The sequence below is a fragment of the Scyliorhinus torazame genome, chromosome 11 (assembly GCF_047496885.1).
Source record: "Scyliorhinus torazame isolate Kashiwa2021f chromosome 11, sScyTor2.1, whole genome shotgun sequence".
In the NCBI taxonomy this organism is placed as follows: Eukaryota; Metazoa; Chordata; class Chondrichthyes; order Carcharhiniformes; family Scyliorhinidae; genus Scyliorhinus; species Scyliorhinus torazame.
Window position 1 is genome coordinate 221,079,503 of NC_092717.1, and position 16,997 is coordinate 221,096,499.

Here is a 16,997-nt window from a genome sequence, read left to right on the forward strand (position 1 = left end):
GCTTGAAGAACAAGGTGGCAGATACACTTTCTTCTGGAAAGACAAACCAGGGTCAGCTTCTCCTGAAAAAAATAAATTGATTAGACTCCTGTGGGGTGAGGGAAAACCTCATGACCTTCAGGCTCACCCTGGCCCAGAAGCAGCACATCACATTTATCAGTGGCTATGCTCCAACCTTAGATGCAATGGACGAGACAAAAGAGGCATCCTACTCCAACCTCGACCTATCGCTGTCCCACGTCCCAAAGGGAGACAAGCTGATTCTCCTCGGCGACTTCAATGCTCGAGTCGGGAAGGGTGCAAAGGAAAGGCAGAGAAGGTGTGGGGGAATCCGGCAACAGAGTTCTCCTGACAAAATGCTCAGAACATGATCTAGTCATCAGGGCCACCCTGTTCCACCAGAATGACAAGCAGGAGACCTCATGGCAACACTCCCGCTCCAAGCACTGGCACCTAATAGACTATATCATCGTCCAAGCAAGGGACCGCAAAGATGTCCGCATCACCTATGCCATGACCAGAGCCAATGACTGCTGGACTGAACACCGACTAATCCACTCTACCATCTCCATCATCCTGGCCCCAAACCGACACAGACAGAAAAAACTCTGCGTCAGGACACTCAGTGTCACTGGACTCAAAGACCCTGTGAAGAAAGAGCTCCTCAGTCGGCACCTCACAGCTAACCTGGCGACGACCAATGAGCCACAGCTGCAGAAAGCCCACAGTGCTTGGTCAGCCTTAAAAATCAACATAGCCAGCACCTGCGAGGAGACGCTCGGGCTCTCAACCAGGAAACAGCAAGACTGGTTCGACAAGAGTGATCAGGAGATCCAGGATCTCATTAACCATAAATGCAAGGTGTTCCTGAACCGGCAACTCCATGAAGATTCCAGTGAGAGCCTACAGACAACTGAAGGCCGAGGTGCAAAAAAGAACTTGTGACCTAAAGAATAGATGGTGGGTGTAAAGAGCACAGGAGTCTCAGCGACACGCCGACAACCATGATGTGCGCGGCTTCTTCAGCGCAATTAAAACCGTCTATGGTCCGACTACCCAGGGACCCACCCCACTGAGGGCTAAAAATGGAGAGGCATTCATCAAAGACAAAGAGGCAGTCAACGCTGGCTGGAGTGAGCACTTCCAGGATCTCCTCAATCAAGACACAGCGTTTGACGCAAGGGTCTTCAACCCCATTCCGCCACCATCTCAGCGCAATCCCAGCTTGCCGTGAGGTTGAAAAAGCCGCCCAACAGCTGAAAAATGACAAGGCCTCTGACGCTGATGGAATCTCGCAGAAGTACTAAAATGCGACGGAGATGACCTCTTGCCAAGAATCCACAACCTTATCACCCTTATCTGGAAGCAAGAGAGAAAACAGGGTGATCTCAGAGACGCCTTAATTGTGACTATCTTCAAGAAAGGAGATGGGTCCGACTGTGGAAATTACAGAGGGATTTCCCTACCCTCCACCATGGGAAAGGTCGTCGCGAGACTACACCTCACCGCCTCATCCCAGTGGCTGAACAACACCACCCTGAGTCTCAGTGCGGCTTCCGCCCATCAAGAGGCTCAATGGACATGGTCTTCAGCGCGTGACGAACCCAGGAAAAGTGCAGAGAGCAGCATCAACCTCTGTACATGGCCGTCGTCTCGCAAAAGCCTTTGACAATGTCAACTGTGAGGGATTGTGCAGCATTCTCCTCAAATTTGGCTGCCCGCAGAAATTCGTCACCATCCCCTGCCTGCTCCATGATGACATGCAAGTTGTAATCCTCACCAACAGAACCACCACAGACCCAATACGTGTGGAAACTGGGGGCAAATAGGACTGCATCACCGCACCAACGCTCTTCTCCATCTTCCTTGCTGCAACACTCCACCCCATCAACTTGAAGCACCCCGCTGGAGTGGAGCTAACACACCGGCCAAGTGGGAAACTGTTCAAACTCTGACCCCTCCAGGCCAGAACCAAGACCGCCCCAACCTCTGTCATCGAGCTGCAGTATGCAGACGACACCTGTGTGTGCGCACATTCAGAGGCCGAGCTACAAACCATCGTTGACGCATTCACTGAGACATATGAGAGAATGGGCCTCAGACTGAACATCCGGAATACAAAGGTTCTCTATCAGCCCACTCCTGCCACACAAAACTGCCCCTCCCGGCCATCAAGATCCCCCATGAGCCCTTGGACATTGTGGATAATTTCCCATACCTTGGGAGCCTCCTTTTAGTGCGACAATGAAATCCAGCATCAACTCCAATGCGCCAGTGCAGTATTCGGATGCCAGAAGAACAGAGTGTTTGAAGAAAGAGACTTCAAACCCAGCACCAATCTCATTGTCTATGGAGCAGCCGTGGTCCCTGCCCTCCTGTCTACACCACAAACATGGACAACGTACAGCAGACACCTCAAATCCTTGGAGAGATATCTCCAATGTTAACTTCTGCAAAATCCTGCGAATCCACTGGCAGGGTAGGCGTACCAACGTGAACATCCCCTCCCAGGCTAATATCCCCAGTACTGAGGCACTGGTCACGCTTGACCAGCTGCGATGGGCGGGCCACATTGCCCGCGGGCCCAGCACAAGTCTCCTGAAACAAGTGCTCTACTCTGAGCTCCGCAATGGCAAGCCATCACTGGGAGAGCAGAAGAAATGCTCCAAGAACACTCTGAAAGCCTCCCTCAATAAATGTAACATCCCCACTGACATGTGAAAATCGATTGCCTTAGAGCACACAAACTGGGGAAGACGCATCCGTGAAGCTGTCAATCAACTCGAGCGTCATAGGGTGGATCATGTGAAAGCCAAGCGTATACAGCGGAAAGAGATCACAGAATCCAGAGCATCCCACGCTCCCCACTTCATCGAATCACCGCCTGTGGCAGAGTCTGCGGATCCAGGTTTGAACGATTCAGTCAGCACAGAACCCAACCCCTGAAGTTGAAGCAAGTCACCCTCGACACTGAGGGACGTCCCAAGAAGGGATGAGCGGCCATCGCAGCTGGTCAAGCGTGACCAGTGCCTCAATACTGGGGATATTAGCCTGGGAGGGGATGTTCACGTTGGTACGCCTATCCTGCCAGTGGATTCGCAGGATTTTGCAGAAGTTAACATTGGAGATATCTCTCCAAGGATTTGAGGTGTCTGCTGTACGTTGTCCATGTTTGTGGTGTAGACAGGAGGGCAGGGACCACGGCTGCTCCATAGACAATGAGATTGGTGCTGGGTGACCCCTAATGGGCACAGTGACTCAAAAAGGAGGCACTGAAGAGTGCTACATTCAAGCATGCATTTATGCTAGCACTCATTCTGAACTGCATGCCTTGTATAATAGTTTTATACTCTCACATTCTCCAGGCCGCTATTCACAATCCATCTTAAATAATCTGCTCACATCAATATTAACCAGCCCTCCAAAAATCAGTGATTAGTGATTAATTGGTGTTTGCATCAATATATGTGTGAAAGGAATCTCTCCAGTTTTTAATTTCAGGTGGAAACAGATGTGCATCTCGACCATGTCAATTATGAAAAGCTTTGTAAAAGTTTGTATTTTAGGCAAATGAGGCTCCATATCACGTGACCATTTCTGCATGGTCTCCATTAAAGATTTTTTGGAGTTCTAGTTCTGAGCATAGTTTTGTCATTACTAACATTGCTTTTCTTATGACCTATCCATAAGGAACTGTGAGTCATTAAATCCAGAAGTAGCTCTTTGTAAATGTGAATAGTTATCATGCTATATGGGTTTACATAGCCACTATAACAAAGTGCTGCATGGTCTGGATAGATAATTGGAACCAGCCCAAAACCACACACTACAGACACAAGCATTGAGGGCGATTGCAAAGCAGTAGGTGATTGGCTACAGTGGTTTTGCCATTAACCAGTTTTTAGACTTTGTTTGGAGAATCATGAGCAAAAACCACCTTGCCAGCTTAAGTGTGTTTTGATTTGTACGGCTCTAGTAAGGTGTTAGTTCAGTACAAGTGAAAAAGAAAGAAAATGGATCAAGGCAGTGTGCCAAAAGTACAACTCTGGCACTCCTTCATCCAGTCGCTGAATCCAAACAACCTGAACCGGACAGTGAAGGTGATCAGTGGAAATTATTTACAAGGTAAAGCAAGTTCCAAAAACATTTCTTATGTATGCTACTCTCTGTTTTTTGCCATAGAGAAATGTAACATCCATTTCAGTGATACAAATAGTGTTTGATTTCAAACGTGTCGGAGTTATGTATTGTAGGGGTTATTGGATATTCACTATGGAAAATCACAAGTATAATCAAGGTGCAAGCACATAGTTGTTTTCCAAGGGATTATTAATTCTTGTCAAGCGGTCCTTGCATCTAACGATGTTGATAAAGGACCGCGCAAAGCAATCTGGACTATCACAGCAGGTCAAAAGAGCAATGCCTCTAACTACACGGGATTGCTGTGGCAAAACAGTTTGTAAAAGGAAAGTAGATTGCAATAAGCATTAGTTATGAAGTCATGACACATCAAAAAGAACTCATGATTGCCAAATACTTGAAGTAATTCATGGTTTGCTGATAACTTATAGTTTGAAAATACTTTTTGTGGTTTATAATCTGTAAGGGCTATAATCTGTCATAGCGAGGACAAGGAAAGAAGGGTCACAGAGAATTGGATTTAATCTAATATCAAGCATCTTGCAAAGCTTTAATTTAAAGGGGTAAATCATGGCAGGAGAGCTCAAAACCTTGGTTTGCTCCTCTTGCTCCATGTGGGACGTCGAGAACATTTCCAGTGCTTGTGGGAGGTGTACCTAGCTACAGTTCCTGGAAGCCAGGGGTTCGAGCTGGAGCGACAGCCTGGGACCCTATGGAGCAACCACGAGGCAGAGAATGCTGTGGATAGCATGTATAGAGAGGTGGTTACACCACAGGTTCTGACTCCGAGGCAGGAAGGGAATAGGTGACCACCAGGCAGAGCAAGAGAGCTAGGCAGGCAATGCAGGAGTCTCTGTGGCCGTTCCTCTGCAAAACAGATATACCGCTTTGGATACTGTTTAGAGGAATGACCTCTGAGGGGAAAGCAGAAACAGCCAAATTCGTTGCACCAAAGCTAGGTCTGCTGCAGAGGGGAGGAGTAAAAGGTGTGGGAATGCAATAGTTATAGGTGATTCAATTGAAAGGGAAATAGATAGGTGTTTCTGTGGCCGCAAACGAGACTCCAGGATGGTATGTTGCCTCCCTGGTGCTAGGGCCAAGGGATGTCTTGGAATGATTACAGGACATTCTGGAGGGAGAGGGTGAACACATTGGTACCAAAGACAGAAGTGAAAAAAGGGATGAGGTCCAAAAAGTAGAATATAGGGAGTAAAGAAGAAAGTTGAGAAGTTGGACCTCAAAGATAGTGATCTCAGGATTACTACCAGTGCAACGTCAGAGTAGAAATAGCAGGATATATCGGCTGAAGAGATTGTGTGTGGGGGAGCGTTTCAGGTTCCTGGGGAATTGGGACCAGCTCTGGGGGAGGTGGGTCGAATACAAACTGGACGGGTTACATCCGGGCGGGACTGGGACTCATGTCCGAGGAGGACTATTTGCTAGAGTGGTTGGGAAGGGTGGAAAGTAAAATGGTAGGGGGATAGGAACATATGCAAGGAGTCAGAGGAGGAGGAAATTAATACAATAGCGAGGAAGAAAGTTAGCTCTGACAATGTAGAATCTGTATGGGTAGAGCTGAGAAAAAGGGACACAGAAACATTAGTGGCGTCGTATTTGGACCCCCAATCTGCAGGGTTGATGTTGGGAATGGCATTAAACAGGAAATTAGAGATGCATTTGATAAAGGAACACCTTTTACTCCTCCCCTCTGCAGGGTGATTTTAATCTGCATATAGAGTGGGCAAATCAAATTAACCACAATACTGTAGAGGAAGGATGGTTTTCTGGACCAATACATTGAGGAACCAACTAGAGAAAAGGCCATCCTCGACTGGGTGCTGTGTAATTAGAAATGAATCATTGGCAATTTAGTTGTGCGAGATCCTTTAGGGATGAATGACCATAATATGATAGAAAATTTCATCAGGGTGGAGAGTGAAGTAGTTGATTCTGAGACTCGGGTCCTGAATCTTTATAAAGGCAACTATGATGATGTGAGGAGTGAGTTGGCTTTGATTGATTGGGGAACATTGCTTTAAGGGATGACAGTGGATAGACAATGGCAAAACATTCAAAGAGCGCATGGGGGAACAATTGTTTATTCCTGTCTGGTACAAAAGTAAAACAGGAAAGGTGGCCAATCTATGGCTTACAAGGGAAACTAGAGATGGTATTCGATCTTGGAAGAAGCACACAATTGATCAAGGTCTGAGGATTGGGAGCAGTTTAAAATTCAGCAAAGAAGGGCCAAGTGATTGATTAAGAAGGGGAAAATAGAGTACGAGGGTAAGCTTGCAGGGAACATAAAAACTAACTGTAAATGTTTCTATAGGAACGTGAAGAGAAAAAGAATAGTGAAGACAAATGTAGATCCTTTACAGTCAGAAACAGGGGAATGTATAATAGGGACAAAGAAATGGCTGAGCAACTAAATACATAATTTGATTCTGTCTTCACAAATGAGGACACAAATCAGACACCAGAAATGCTGGGGGATGCAGGGTTTACTGAGAGGGAGGAACTGAAGGAGATCAATATTAGTAGAGAAATGGTGTTGGAGAAATTTGTGGGATTGAAGGCTTATAGATCCCAGGGCCTGATAACCTACATCCCAACGTTCTTAAGGAAGTGGCTCTGGAAATAGTGGATGCATTGGTGGTCATCTTCCAGGATTCTATGGACTCTGGAACAGTTTCTGCAGCTGGGAGGGTAGCTAATGTAACTCAACTATTTAAAAAGTATCCCTCTGCCATTGGTGACCATGCCCTCAGCTGCCAAGGCCCAAAATTCTGAAATGTTTTCCCGAAACCTCTTTGCCTCGCTACCGTTCGCTCTCTCTTCTCCATTAAGAGGCTCCTTAAAACCTTCCGCTTTGACCATGCATTTGGTCACCAGTCCTGGTGACTCATTATATGTCTCGGTGTCGAATCATTAGTGGCACTATGTAGTTACAAGTTGATATTTTTGTGTGCTGTAGTAGAATTAAGAGTACAGAATCCACACAAGATGCATGCTGGCTCTTTGTACTGCCATGCCTGTCTCAGACCCTACTGGAGAAACTGCTTCATCAGACCATTGACGAAACGCAAACTGGTGGATTATGACATTGGGGAGGGAATTTGCACTCCCATTTTCGGAGGATGGGAATTGCCGGGGGCGGGGGGGGTGGTTGGGGAGGAAAATCATGTAGGAATTCCAAAATGGCCTTGACGCCAACGGGATTTTCCCAATTGATTATCCCCGCTCCCCACCAATGACGTAACACGAATCCCAACTTTAAAAGTCAGGATTCCCATTTGCATCAATTGAAATGTAATTACCAGACCTTTGCGTCTGATTGTCCCCCCCATGTTAAATTGTCTATTCACATTGATGTGAAAACAAGCTGTTGTGAATCACGACAGGTCCCCCACCATTTGTTCCTGCCAAGCAGAACCCGTTGGAAGAGCACAGATGAGTATAGTTGCCGGGGAGAGGTGCTCCGGTTTTCTCCCACTGTTCTAAGATGTGCAGGTTAGGTGGATTGGCTAAGCTAAAAATAAATTTCCCCTTAGTGTCCAAAGATGTGCAGGTTAGGCGGGGTTATGGGGATAGGGTGGGGCAGTGGGCCGAGTTGGGGAGCTCTTTCAAAGGGTCGGTGCAGACTTCATGGGCTGAATGGCCTCCTTCTGCTCTGTAGGAATTCTATGATTCTAAGGATATGACAGCATTGCAAGGCAGATATTTAGGTAATGATATGATACTCAGAGTTTGCAAACATAAAAAAACAGCAACAAATAGGGTTAGAAAAGGGAAATAATGATAACAGGGCAAAATTAATAGTTCTTTACTTAAAATACACGAAGCCTCCGGCACAAAATAAAAGAATTAACATCACAAGTTGAGGTTAATATATATGGTCTTATAACCATTACAGAGATGTGGTTACAAGGAGATCAACACTGGGAACTAAATATTCAGGGGTATGTGACTTTTCATAAGGAAAGGCAGGTAGGAAAGGGTGGTGGGTTAGCTTTATTAGTACAAGATGGATAAGCACAATAGCAAGAAATTATCTTGGATCGGATGATGTAAAATCCATATGGGGGAGGTAGGAAGTAACAAGGGGAGAAGGACACTGGTGGGAGTAGTTTATTGATACCCTCGCAGTAACTATGTTGTAGGATGGAGAATAAAACAGGAGATAATAAAGGCTTGCAAAAAAGGTATTACTTTAATCATGGGTGATTTTCATCTTCATGTAAATGGGGAAAATCAAATTGGCAGAGGTAGCCATGAGGAAGAATTCATAATGTATTCGGGAGTTTCCTAGAACAACATGTTGTGGATCCAACCAGGGGTCAGGCTAATTTGGATTTGCTAATATGTAATGAGGCAGGTTTAATAAGCAATTTCAGATCCCCTAGGGAGCAGTGACCATAACATGGTAGAATTTAGCATTCAATTTGAGAGTGAGAAACTTGGTTCAGAAACAACTGTACTCTGTAATTATAAATTACAGCAGCATGATGGCACAATGGTTAAGACAGTTGCCTCACAGCGCCAGGGACTCAGGTTCAATTCCGGCCTTGGGTGACTATGTGGAGTTTGTACATTCTCCCCGTGTCTGCTTGGGTTTCCTCCGCGGGCTCCGGTTTCATCCCACAATCCAGAGATGTACAGGTTAGGTGGGTTGGCCATGATAAAATGCCCTTTAGTGTCCAGGGGTGTGGATGTTAGGTCACGGGGCTACGGGGTATAGAGCGGAGTGGATCAGTGCACGCTCAGTGAGTCGAATGGTCTCCTTCTGTACTGTAGGGATTCTATGATAAAGGAATGAAGGCAGAGATGGCTGGAGTGGACTAAGAAAGGAGTTTAGCAGGAAAGGTGTTTGTTTTTTTAAAAAGTATTTTTATTAAGGTTTTGCAGAATTTTTCATAATAAAACAGTAGTAACAATAATAACAAAACAAACTAGAGTGAACATTAACATAGTGCAAAAAGAGAATATACAGTAACAATTAAATAGACATTACCCCACTCAGTCTTCCCACACCATCCCAATGAAGCACTCAACCACCCCGACCTGCCTCTCCCCCGCCTCCTGCCCCCGCCCCCCCCCCCGCCCCCCACGGATTGATGCTGCTGCTGACATTTTAATTTTCGCCAAGAAAGTCGACGAACAGCTGCCCCTCCGAGAGAACCCTAGCGTAGACCCTCTTAAGGCAAACTTTATTTTCTCGAGGCTGAGAAACCCAGCCATGTCATTAACCCAGGTCTCTACACTCGGAGGCTTCGCGTCCCTCCACATTAATAAGATCTGTCTCCGGGCTACTAGGGAGGGAAAGGCCAAGACATCGGCCTCTTTCACCCACTGAGCTCCCGGGTCTTCTGACACTCCAAAGATCACTATCTCTGGACTCGGCACCACCTGTGTGTTAAGCACCTTGGGCATTGCCCTCGCGAACCCTTGCCAGAACTCTCTAAGCTCCGGGCATGCCCAATACATGTGGACATGGTTTGCAGGGCTGCCCTTGCACCTCATACAACTGTCTTCTACCCCAAAAAACGTGCTCATTCTCGCTGCCGTCATGTATGCCCGCTGGACCACCTTAAATTGAATTAGACTGAGCCTGGCACGTGATGATGCGGAATTAACCCTGCCCAGGACCTCTGCCCACAGACCCACTTCCAACTCCTCACCTAGCTCCTCCTCCCACTTGCCCTTGAGTTCCACCACCGGGGTTTCCTCCGCCTCCTGTAGTTCCTGGTAGATATCCGACACCTTCCCCTCCCCTACCCAGGTGCCGGAGACCACCTGTGGTAGTCACCACTGTTGTATTATATTGTATATATGAGTATTATGGTAAGGCCCCTGTATTACAGGTACAGGGGTAGATCCCTGCCTGCTGGCTCCGCCCAGTAGGCGGAGTATAAATGTGTGTGCTCTCCGAACAGTAGCCATTCCGTAAGCTGCTGTAGGAGGCCACACATCACTGTGTAATAAAGCTTCGATTACATTCTATTCTCGTCTCGTCGTAATTGATAGTGCATTTACAGCGGGGTAAGATCAAAAATGATAAAATCTTGAGGTGGAGGATTGAGCTCTCCACCTACAATTACGAGATTTTGTATCGCCCCGGTAAGCTCAACGAGCCCCCCGATGCCCTGTACCGAGGTACATGTGCCAGAGCACAAGTGGACCGACTCCGGACCCTGCACGACGATCTCTGTCACCCGGGAGTCACCGTTTTTTACCACTTCATTAAGGCCCGCAATCTGCCCTACTCCATCGAGGAAGTCAGGGCTATCACCAGAGACTGCCAGGTCTGTGCGGAGTGTAAACCGCACTTCTACCGGCCAGACTGTGCGTGCCTGGTGAAGGCCTCCCGCCCCTTTGAACACCTCAGTGTGGACTTCAAAGGGCCCTCCCCTCCACCGACCGCAACACACACTTTCTTAATGTCGTCGACGAGTATTCCCGATTCCCCTTCGCCATCCCATGCCCCGATATGACGTCTGCCACCGTCATCAAAGCCTTCAACACCATCTTCGCTCTGTTCGGTTTCCCCGCCTACGTCCACAGCGACCGGGGATCCTCATTTATGAGCGAGAAGCTGCACCAGTACCTGCTCAACAGGGGCATTGACTCGAGCAGGACGACCAGCTACAACCCCAGGGGAAATGGCAGGTGGAGCGGGAGAATGGGACGGTCTGGAGGGCCGTCCATCTGGCCCTACAGTCCAGATATCCCCCGGCCTCCCGCTGGCAGGAGGTCCTCCCCGACGCACTTCACTCCATTCGGTCGCTCCTGTGCACCGCAACCAATGAACCCCGCCATGAACGTCTCCTTGCCTTCCCTAGGAATCCACCTCCGGGGTTCGCTCCCAATGTGGCTGGCAGCTCCAGGACCCGTTCTCCTCCGCAAGCACGTGCGGCTCCACAAGGCGGACCCATTGGTTGAGAGAGTACAGCTACTCCATGCGAACCCGCAGTACGCCTACGTAGTGTACCCCGACGGCCGCCAAGACACAGTCTCCCTAAGGGACCTGGCACCAGCTGGGTCCCACACCCCCCCCCCCCCCACTCTGCCCCGGCGCCACCCTCCCCTCCCCCAGCACGCCCCACCACAGCCCCCACTCTAGGACAATCCGTCCTCTCCTTGCTCTCACCCGGGGATGAAGAGGATTTCGACACGCTCACGGAGTCACCGAAGACCAAGCCGACGCCTGAGTCGCCACCAGCACTGCTGCGCTCTCAACCACAGATCAAGGCGCCCGATCGTCTAAATTTGTAACCTTCTCTGTAATTTTAAAACCAATCTGTATGTATATAGATTTCCACCCCCCCCCCCCCCCCCCCCCCCCCCCCCCGCTGGACTCATTTTTAACAGGGGGTGAATGTGGTAGTCACCACTGTTGTATTATATTGTATATATGGGTATTACGGTAAGGCCCCTGTACTACAGGTACGGGGGTAGATCCCTGCCTGCTGGCTCCGCACATTAGGCGGAGTATAAATGTGTATGCTCGCCGAACAGCAGCCATTTCATAAGCTGCTCTAGGAGGCCACACATCTCTGCGTAATAAAGCCTCGATTACTTCTACTCTCCTCTCGTCGTAATTGATAGTGCATCACCACCCTGTCCTGTATCCTCAGTGGCGGCAGCGTCGGAAAGGCCACTACCTGTTTTTTCAGGAAGGCACGTACTTGCAGATATTTAAAGGCGTTTCCTGGCGGCAGATTAAATTTGTCCTCTAGCGCCTTCAAACTGGGAAAGCTTCTGTCTATGAACAGATCTCCCATCCTTCTGATGCCTGCCCTCTGCCAGCTCTGGAACCCACCATCCATCCTACCCGGGACAAACCTGTGGTTGTTACTTATCGGGGTCCAGACCGACGCTCCCTCCACCTTCTTGTACCTCCTCCACTGTCCGCAGATCCGCAGTGTCGCCAACACCACCGGACATGTGGAGTAACGGGTCGGCGAGAACGGCAAAGGAGCCATTATCAAAGCTCCCAGACTAGTACCGTTACATGATGCCGCCTAAGCTGCTCCCACGCCGCAAACCCCCCTCATCACCCACTTCCTAATCATAGCTCTGTTGGCCGCCCAGTAGTAGTTGCGAAAGTTCGGCAGCGCCAACCCCCCCCCCCCCAGACTGCGCTCCAACAGCGATCTCCTTATCTCGCGGGGTCATGTTCGCCCACACAAAGCCCGTAATGATCCTACTCACCCGCTTAAAAAAGGCCTTAGGGTTGAAGATGGGGAGGCACTGAAAGACAAACAAAAATCTGGGGAGGACAGTCATTTTCACGGTCTGCACCCTCCCTGCCAATGACAGCGGGAGCATGTCCCACCTTTTAAAGTCCCAGCAGGAAAGATGGTTGATCAGAAATGGCAGACGTTTATGAAAATAGTTCATGACTCACAACAAGGATGTACCTCAGCGAGTAAGAAGGATTCTCGGAAGGAGATAGATAAATCAACTATGGTTAAACGGAGGATAGTATTAAACTGAAAGAAAAAACATATAATGTGACAGAGATTAATGGTAAACCGGAGGATTGGCAAAGTTTTAAAAATCAACAAAAGATGACTCAAAAAAAATAAAGAGAGTGATGAAAAATTATGAAGGTGTGGTGGCTTGAGGCAATACCAGATAGATGTTCGTAAGGAAAAACAAAGTAACTAACAAGGGTAACTTATATACAGTACAGAGTTTCTATTTAGGTATCAGACTCCTGGGTTCATGCTGACCAAAACCTCAACCACAGGCCCTGCACTTTTAACTCATTGGCTAGGGTTTGTGTGCTCCCTCATGATAGGCCCTGAACCAGTCACATGGAATGGGAGGGCATGCCCCTTAAAGGGGCCATTCTACCACATTCCTCCTCCTTAAGTCCCTCGGTAGCATATGAACAAATAAGATATATACAATTACTATATACACCATCACAGCATTAGCCTATCGAGAGATTTCCTATGTCTTGTGGGCCACCTTAATCCACAAGACCTAGCGGTCCTCAAGACCTAGGAAATCTTTCAATAGGCTAATGCTGTGATGGTGTATATAGTTATTGTACATAGCTTATTTGTGCATATGTTATTGAGGGACTTAAGGGAGGGATGTGGTAAGGTGTCCTCTTAAAGTGGTGTGCCCTCCCATTCTATGTGACTGGGCGGCATGGTAGCATAGTGGTTAGCACTGTTCTCACTTAATCTCACTTAAAGTGTAGAAGGTTTTAGTTTAGACGGGCAGCATGGTCGGCACGGGCTTGGAGGGTCGAAGGGCCTGTTCCTGTGCTGTACTTTTCTTTGATCTTTGTTGTTCTTTTTGTTGCTTCACAGCGCCAAGGTCCCAGGGTCAATTCCCGGTTTGGGTCACTGTCTGTGTAGAGTCTGCACGTTCTCCCCGTGTCTGCGTGAGTGTCCTCCGGCTGCTCCGGTTTCCTCCCATAAGTCCCGAAAGACGTGCTTGTTAGGTGAATTGGACATTCTGAATCATCGCTCTGTGTACCCGAACAGGCGCCGGAGTGTGGCGACTAGGGAATTTGCACAGTAACTTCATTGCAGTGTTAATGTTAGCCTACGTGTGACACTAATACAGATTATTATTATTATAATCCCCCAACTGGCTCCTCCAACTGGGAAGTAATGATGTTGTCCCTGAGAAGGAGCCAAACCTGCAGGATTATCCCCTTCTGTAGCTTGTTTCTGGAGCAATGGTATGGCCACCTCTAGACTTCTGGATCCCCTTTGTTCCAACCCCACTACTGAAAGACAGGTGCTGCCAGCCAGCTCCAACTGTCCCGAGATTGGGGCTGTGGTCCCTCGGTTCCTTGTGTGGCCAATGTGTTTCTGTTCAAATCTACCACGCACGAGGCTGGGCCTGACTTGGACACGATTCGAATTGGTAACCATGGCAGGGTGTCCAAAAGGTGCAATGCCAAGAGGGTTTCTTGAGGTACCGGCAGGGGCGCCAGGTTCTTTGAAAGTGGGAGCCGACTCAATGCATAAGCTTTTGAAATGTGTGTACCTGGCCGATGCTGAAAGGAGTCATCATAGGCCGCCAGCAATAAGGCCCACTTATACTCTGGCAGAGGCGATTGGTGGCATTGACATAACTTCCTGAAGGGGCCCCAGCAGGGGCTTGTGGTCCGTTATTATTGTGAAACATTACCCGTAAACATACTGATGAAATTTTTTGACTCCATAGATTCCAGCAAGGCCTTCCTTCTCAATCTGCACCTATTTACGCTCAGAAAGCATTCTAGGGGGGGAAAGCAATCAACCTCTCTGACCAATCCTCCATTGTATGGGACAGAACTGCCCCTATCCCATTGCAGGTTAGAATGATGGGTTTTCTCAGATAAATGTGAACCATTAGGCTCTATGACTGGAAGACCTGGAAGACCTGCTTAAAGTGTCGGAACGCTTGATCCTGAGGTTCCTTCCAATGCCAATGCTGGTATTTTCTTAAGAGCATTTGTAGTGGTGCCAATGTTGTTGCTAAGTTGGGAATTAAATGACCACAATGGTTTATCACCACTAAAAAGGACTCTAATTTGGCCACGTTTTTATGCGCCAGAACTTATTTTCTGGCTCTTATTTTGTTAGCCCATAGATGCAGGCCTTTGAGTCCACTTTGAACCCTAGGTATGTGACCTCGCCAGCTTGGAAAGTGCACTTCTTGCATTTCAGTCGGATTCCCGCATCTTTGAATCTTTTCAATGCCTCTTCTAAGTTGCTGTCACTAGAACATCATCCAGGTAGACCACAGCCTTCGGGATGCGTGGAGGATATTCTCCATTGTGTGCTGGAATTTCACACTGGTTGGGGCGATGCCAAAAGGTAATCTGGTGTATTGAAACAAGCCTTTTTGCGTGTCAATCAACACAAACGTTTGGGAATCCTCGTCCAGTTCCAACTGTAAGTAAGCATGGCTGAGGTTAAGTTTGATGTATGTGAGGCCAGCTTCGCATAAACATCTTCAATTTGTGGAATTGGGTATTTGTCTACTTGGGCTGCCTGGTTGATTGTGAGCTTGTAGTCTTCGCATATCCGAATGGGGTGGACTGGCTTTAATACAGGGTCGATGGGGGCTGCCCATTCTGAAAACTGCATGGGTCTGAAAATTCCCAGTTCTTCCAGTCATTTAAGTTAGGCTTCCACTTTTTGGTGCAAGACGTAAGCTTCAGCCAGAAACTTCTTTTTTACACTTATGTTGTTAATACCACATACTGAGCAATGGTGCAGCATGCCACCAAGCAGTACACCAAACACGCAATGCTCGGCCATTTGCATGAGTTGAGAAACAAAGAGATCGTTTCTCCTGGGTTCCGAGTTGAACTTGTGTCACTGTAGTATGATTGAAGGTCAGGGGTTGAAATGCTCCCTGACCCAGCTTCACCAACTGGTCAAATGACTTTGTGTCAGGAGCCTCTGGTGTTGTCAGATTTCTTATAAGGTTGTAGGTTGTTGGCCCATGAACTGCTAATAGGATAACCTTAAGTTAGAGATCGTACACAGACCACCAAACTGCAGTGGTAATGTTGGAAATAGCATTAGGCAGGAAATCAGAAATGCATGGGACAATGGAGCATCTGTGATTATGGGTGACTTTAATCTGCATATATTGGGCGAGTCAAAGTAGTCACAGTACAATAGAGGAGGAATTTCTGCAGTGTATATGGGATGGTTTTCTGGACCAATACATTGAGGGCCGGGAGTTGTGCAATGAGAGAGGATTAGTTGGCAATCTAGTCGTGGGAGAACCCTTGGGGGTTAATGACCATAATATGATCGAGTTCTTTGTCAAGATGGATCATGAGGTGGTTGATTCTGAGACCAGGGTCCTGAATCTCAATAAAGGTAACTATGGTGGTATGAGGTATGAGCTGGCAATGACGGACTGGGAAACATTACTGAAAGGAAGGACAGCAGACAGGCAATGGCAGGCATTCAAGGAACGAATAGGTGAACTCCAAAGTGGTTTATTCCTATTTGGCACAAGAGTCGAAAGGGAACTGTGGCCAAACCATGGCTTACAAGAGAAATGAGAGATAGTATTAGATTCAAAGAAGAGGCATACAAATTAGCAAGAAAAAACAATAGATCCGAGGATTGGGAACAGTTTAAAATTCAGTAAAGGCAGGCCAAGGGATTGATTAAGAAGGGGAAAATACAATATGAAAGTAAGCTAGTGGGGAACATAAAATCTGTCTGTAAAAGTTTCTATAGGTATGTAAAGAGAAAAAGATTGATAAAAACTAATGTAGGCCCCTTACAGTCAGAAACGGGGGCATTCATAACTGGGAACAAAGAAATGGCGGATTGGATTGAATGGCTGCTTCTGTGCTGCACAATATATGTTGCCATTCAGAATTCCCTTGAGTCATTTAAAAGCCATTTTCCAGGGATATTGGAACAGGGACCAGGACCATCCTGTAAAGGATCCTCCAGTTGGCAGATTCAAACACAGTCTGCAGCTATTTATCTTTTTTCTTTTATCCCTTAGTAGGACGTGGGTGTCGATCACAAATCTTGCATTTGTTGCCTCTCCTTAATTGCCCTTGAACTGGGTGGCTTGTGAGGCCATTTAACCATTGTGGCGCGGCACGGTGGCACAGTGGTTCGCACTGCTGCTCCACAGCGCCAGAGACCCGGGTTCAATTCCGGCCTTGGGTGACTCACTTTCTCCCCGTGTGTGCGTGGGTTTCCTCCGGGTGCTCCGGTTTCCTCCCACAGTCTAAAGAAATGTGGGTTAGGTGAATTGGCCATGCTAATTTACCCCTTAGTGTCCAAAGATGTGCAGATTAAGGGGTTACAGGATTGGGGGGGGGGGGGGGAGTGGGACGAGGTAGGGCGCTTTTTCAG

General features: G+C 47.7%; 1 protein-coding gene across 1 annotated transcript in view; it reads left to right on the top strand.

The window, feature by feature from the left end:
* Window positions 1–3,926: 3,926 nt before the first annotated feature.
* The window catches only part of LOC140386048 (protein THEMIS3-like), a 97,886-nt gene continuing 84,815 nt past the window's right edge, over window positions 3,927–16,997 (top strand). The window contains exon 1 of the mRNA XM_072468640.1: window positions 3,927–4,125. Within this exon, the coding sequence (XP_072324741.1) occupies window positions 4,014–4,125 (112 nt within the window). The 5' untranslated portion in view covers window positions 3,927–4,013. The remainder of the gene's footprint in view (window positions 4,126–16,997) is intronic.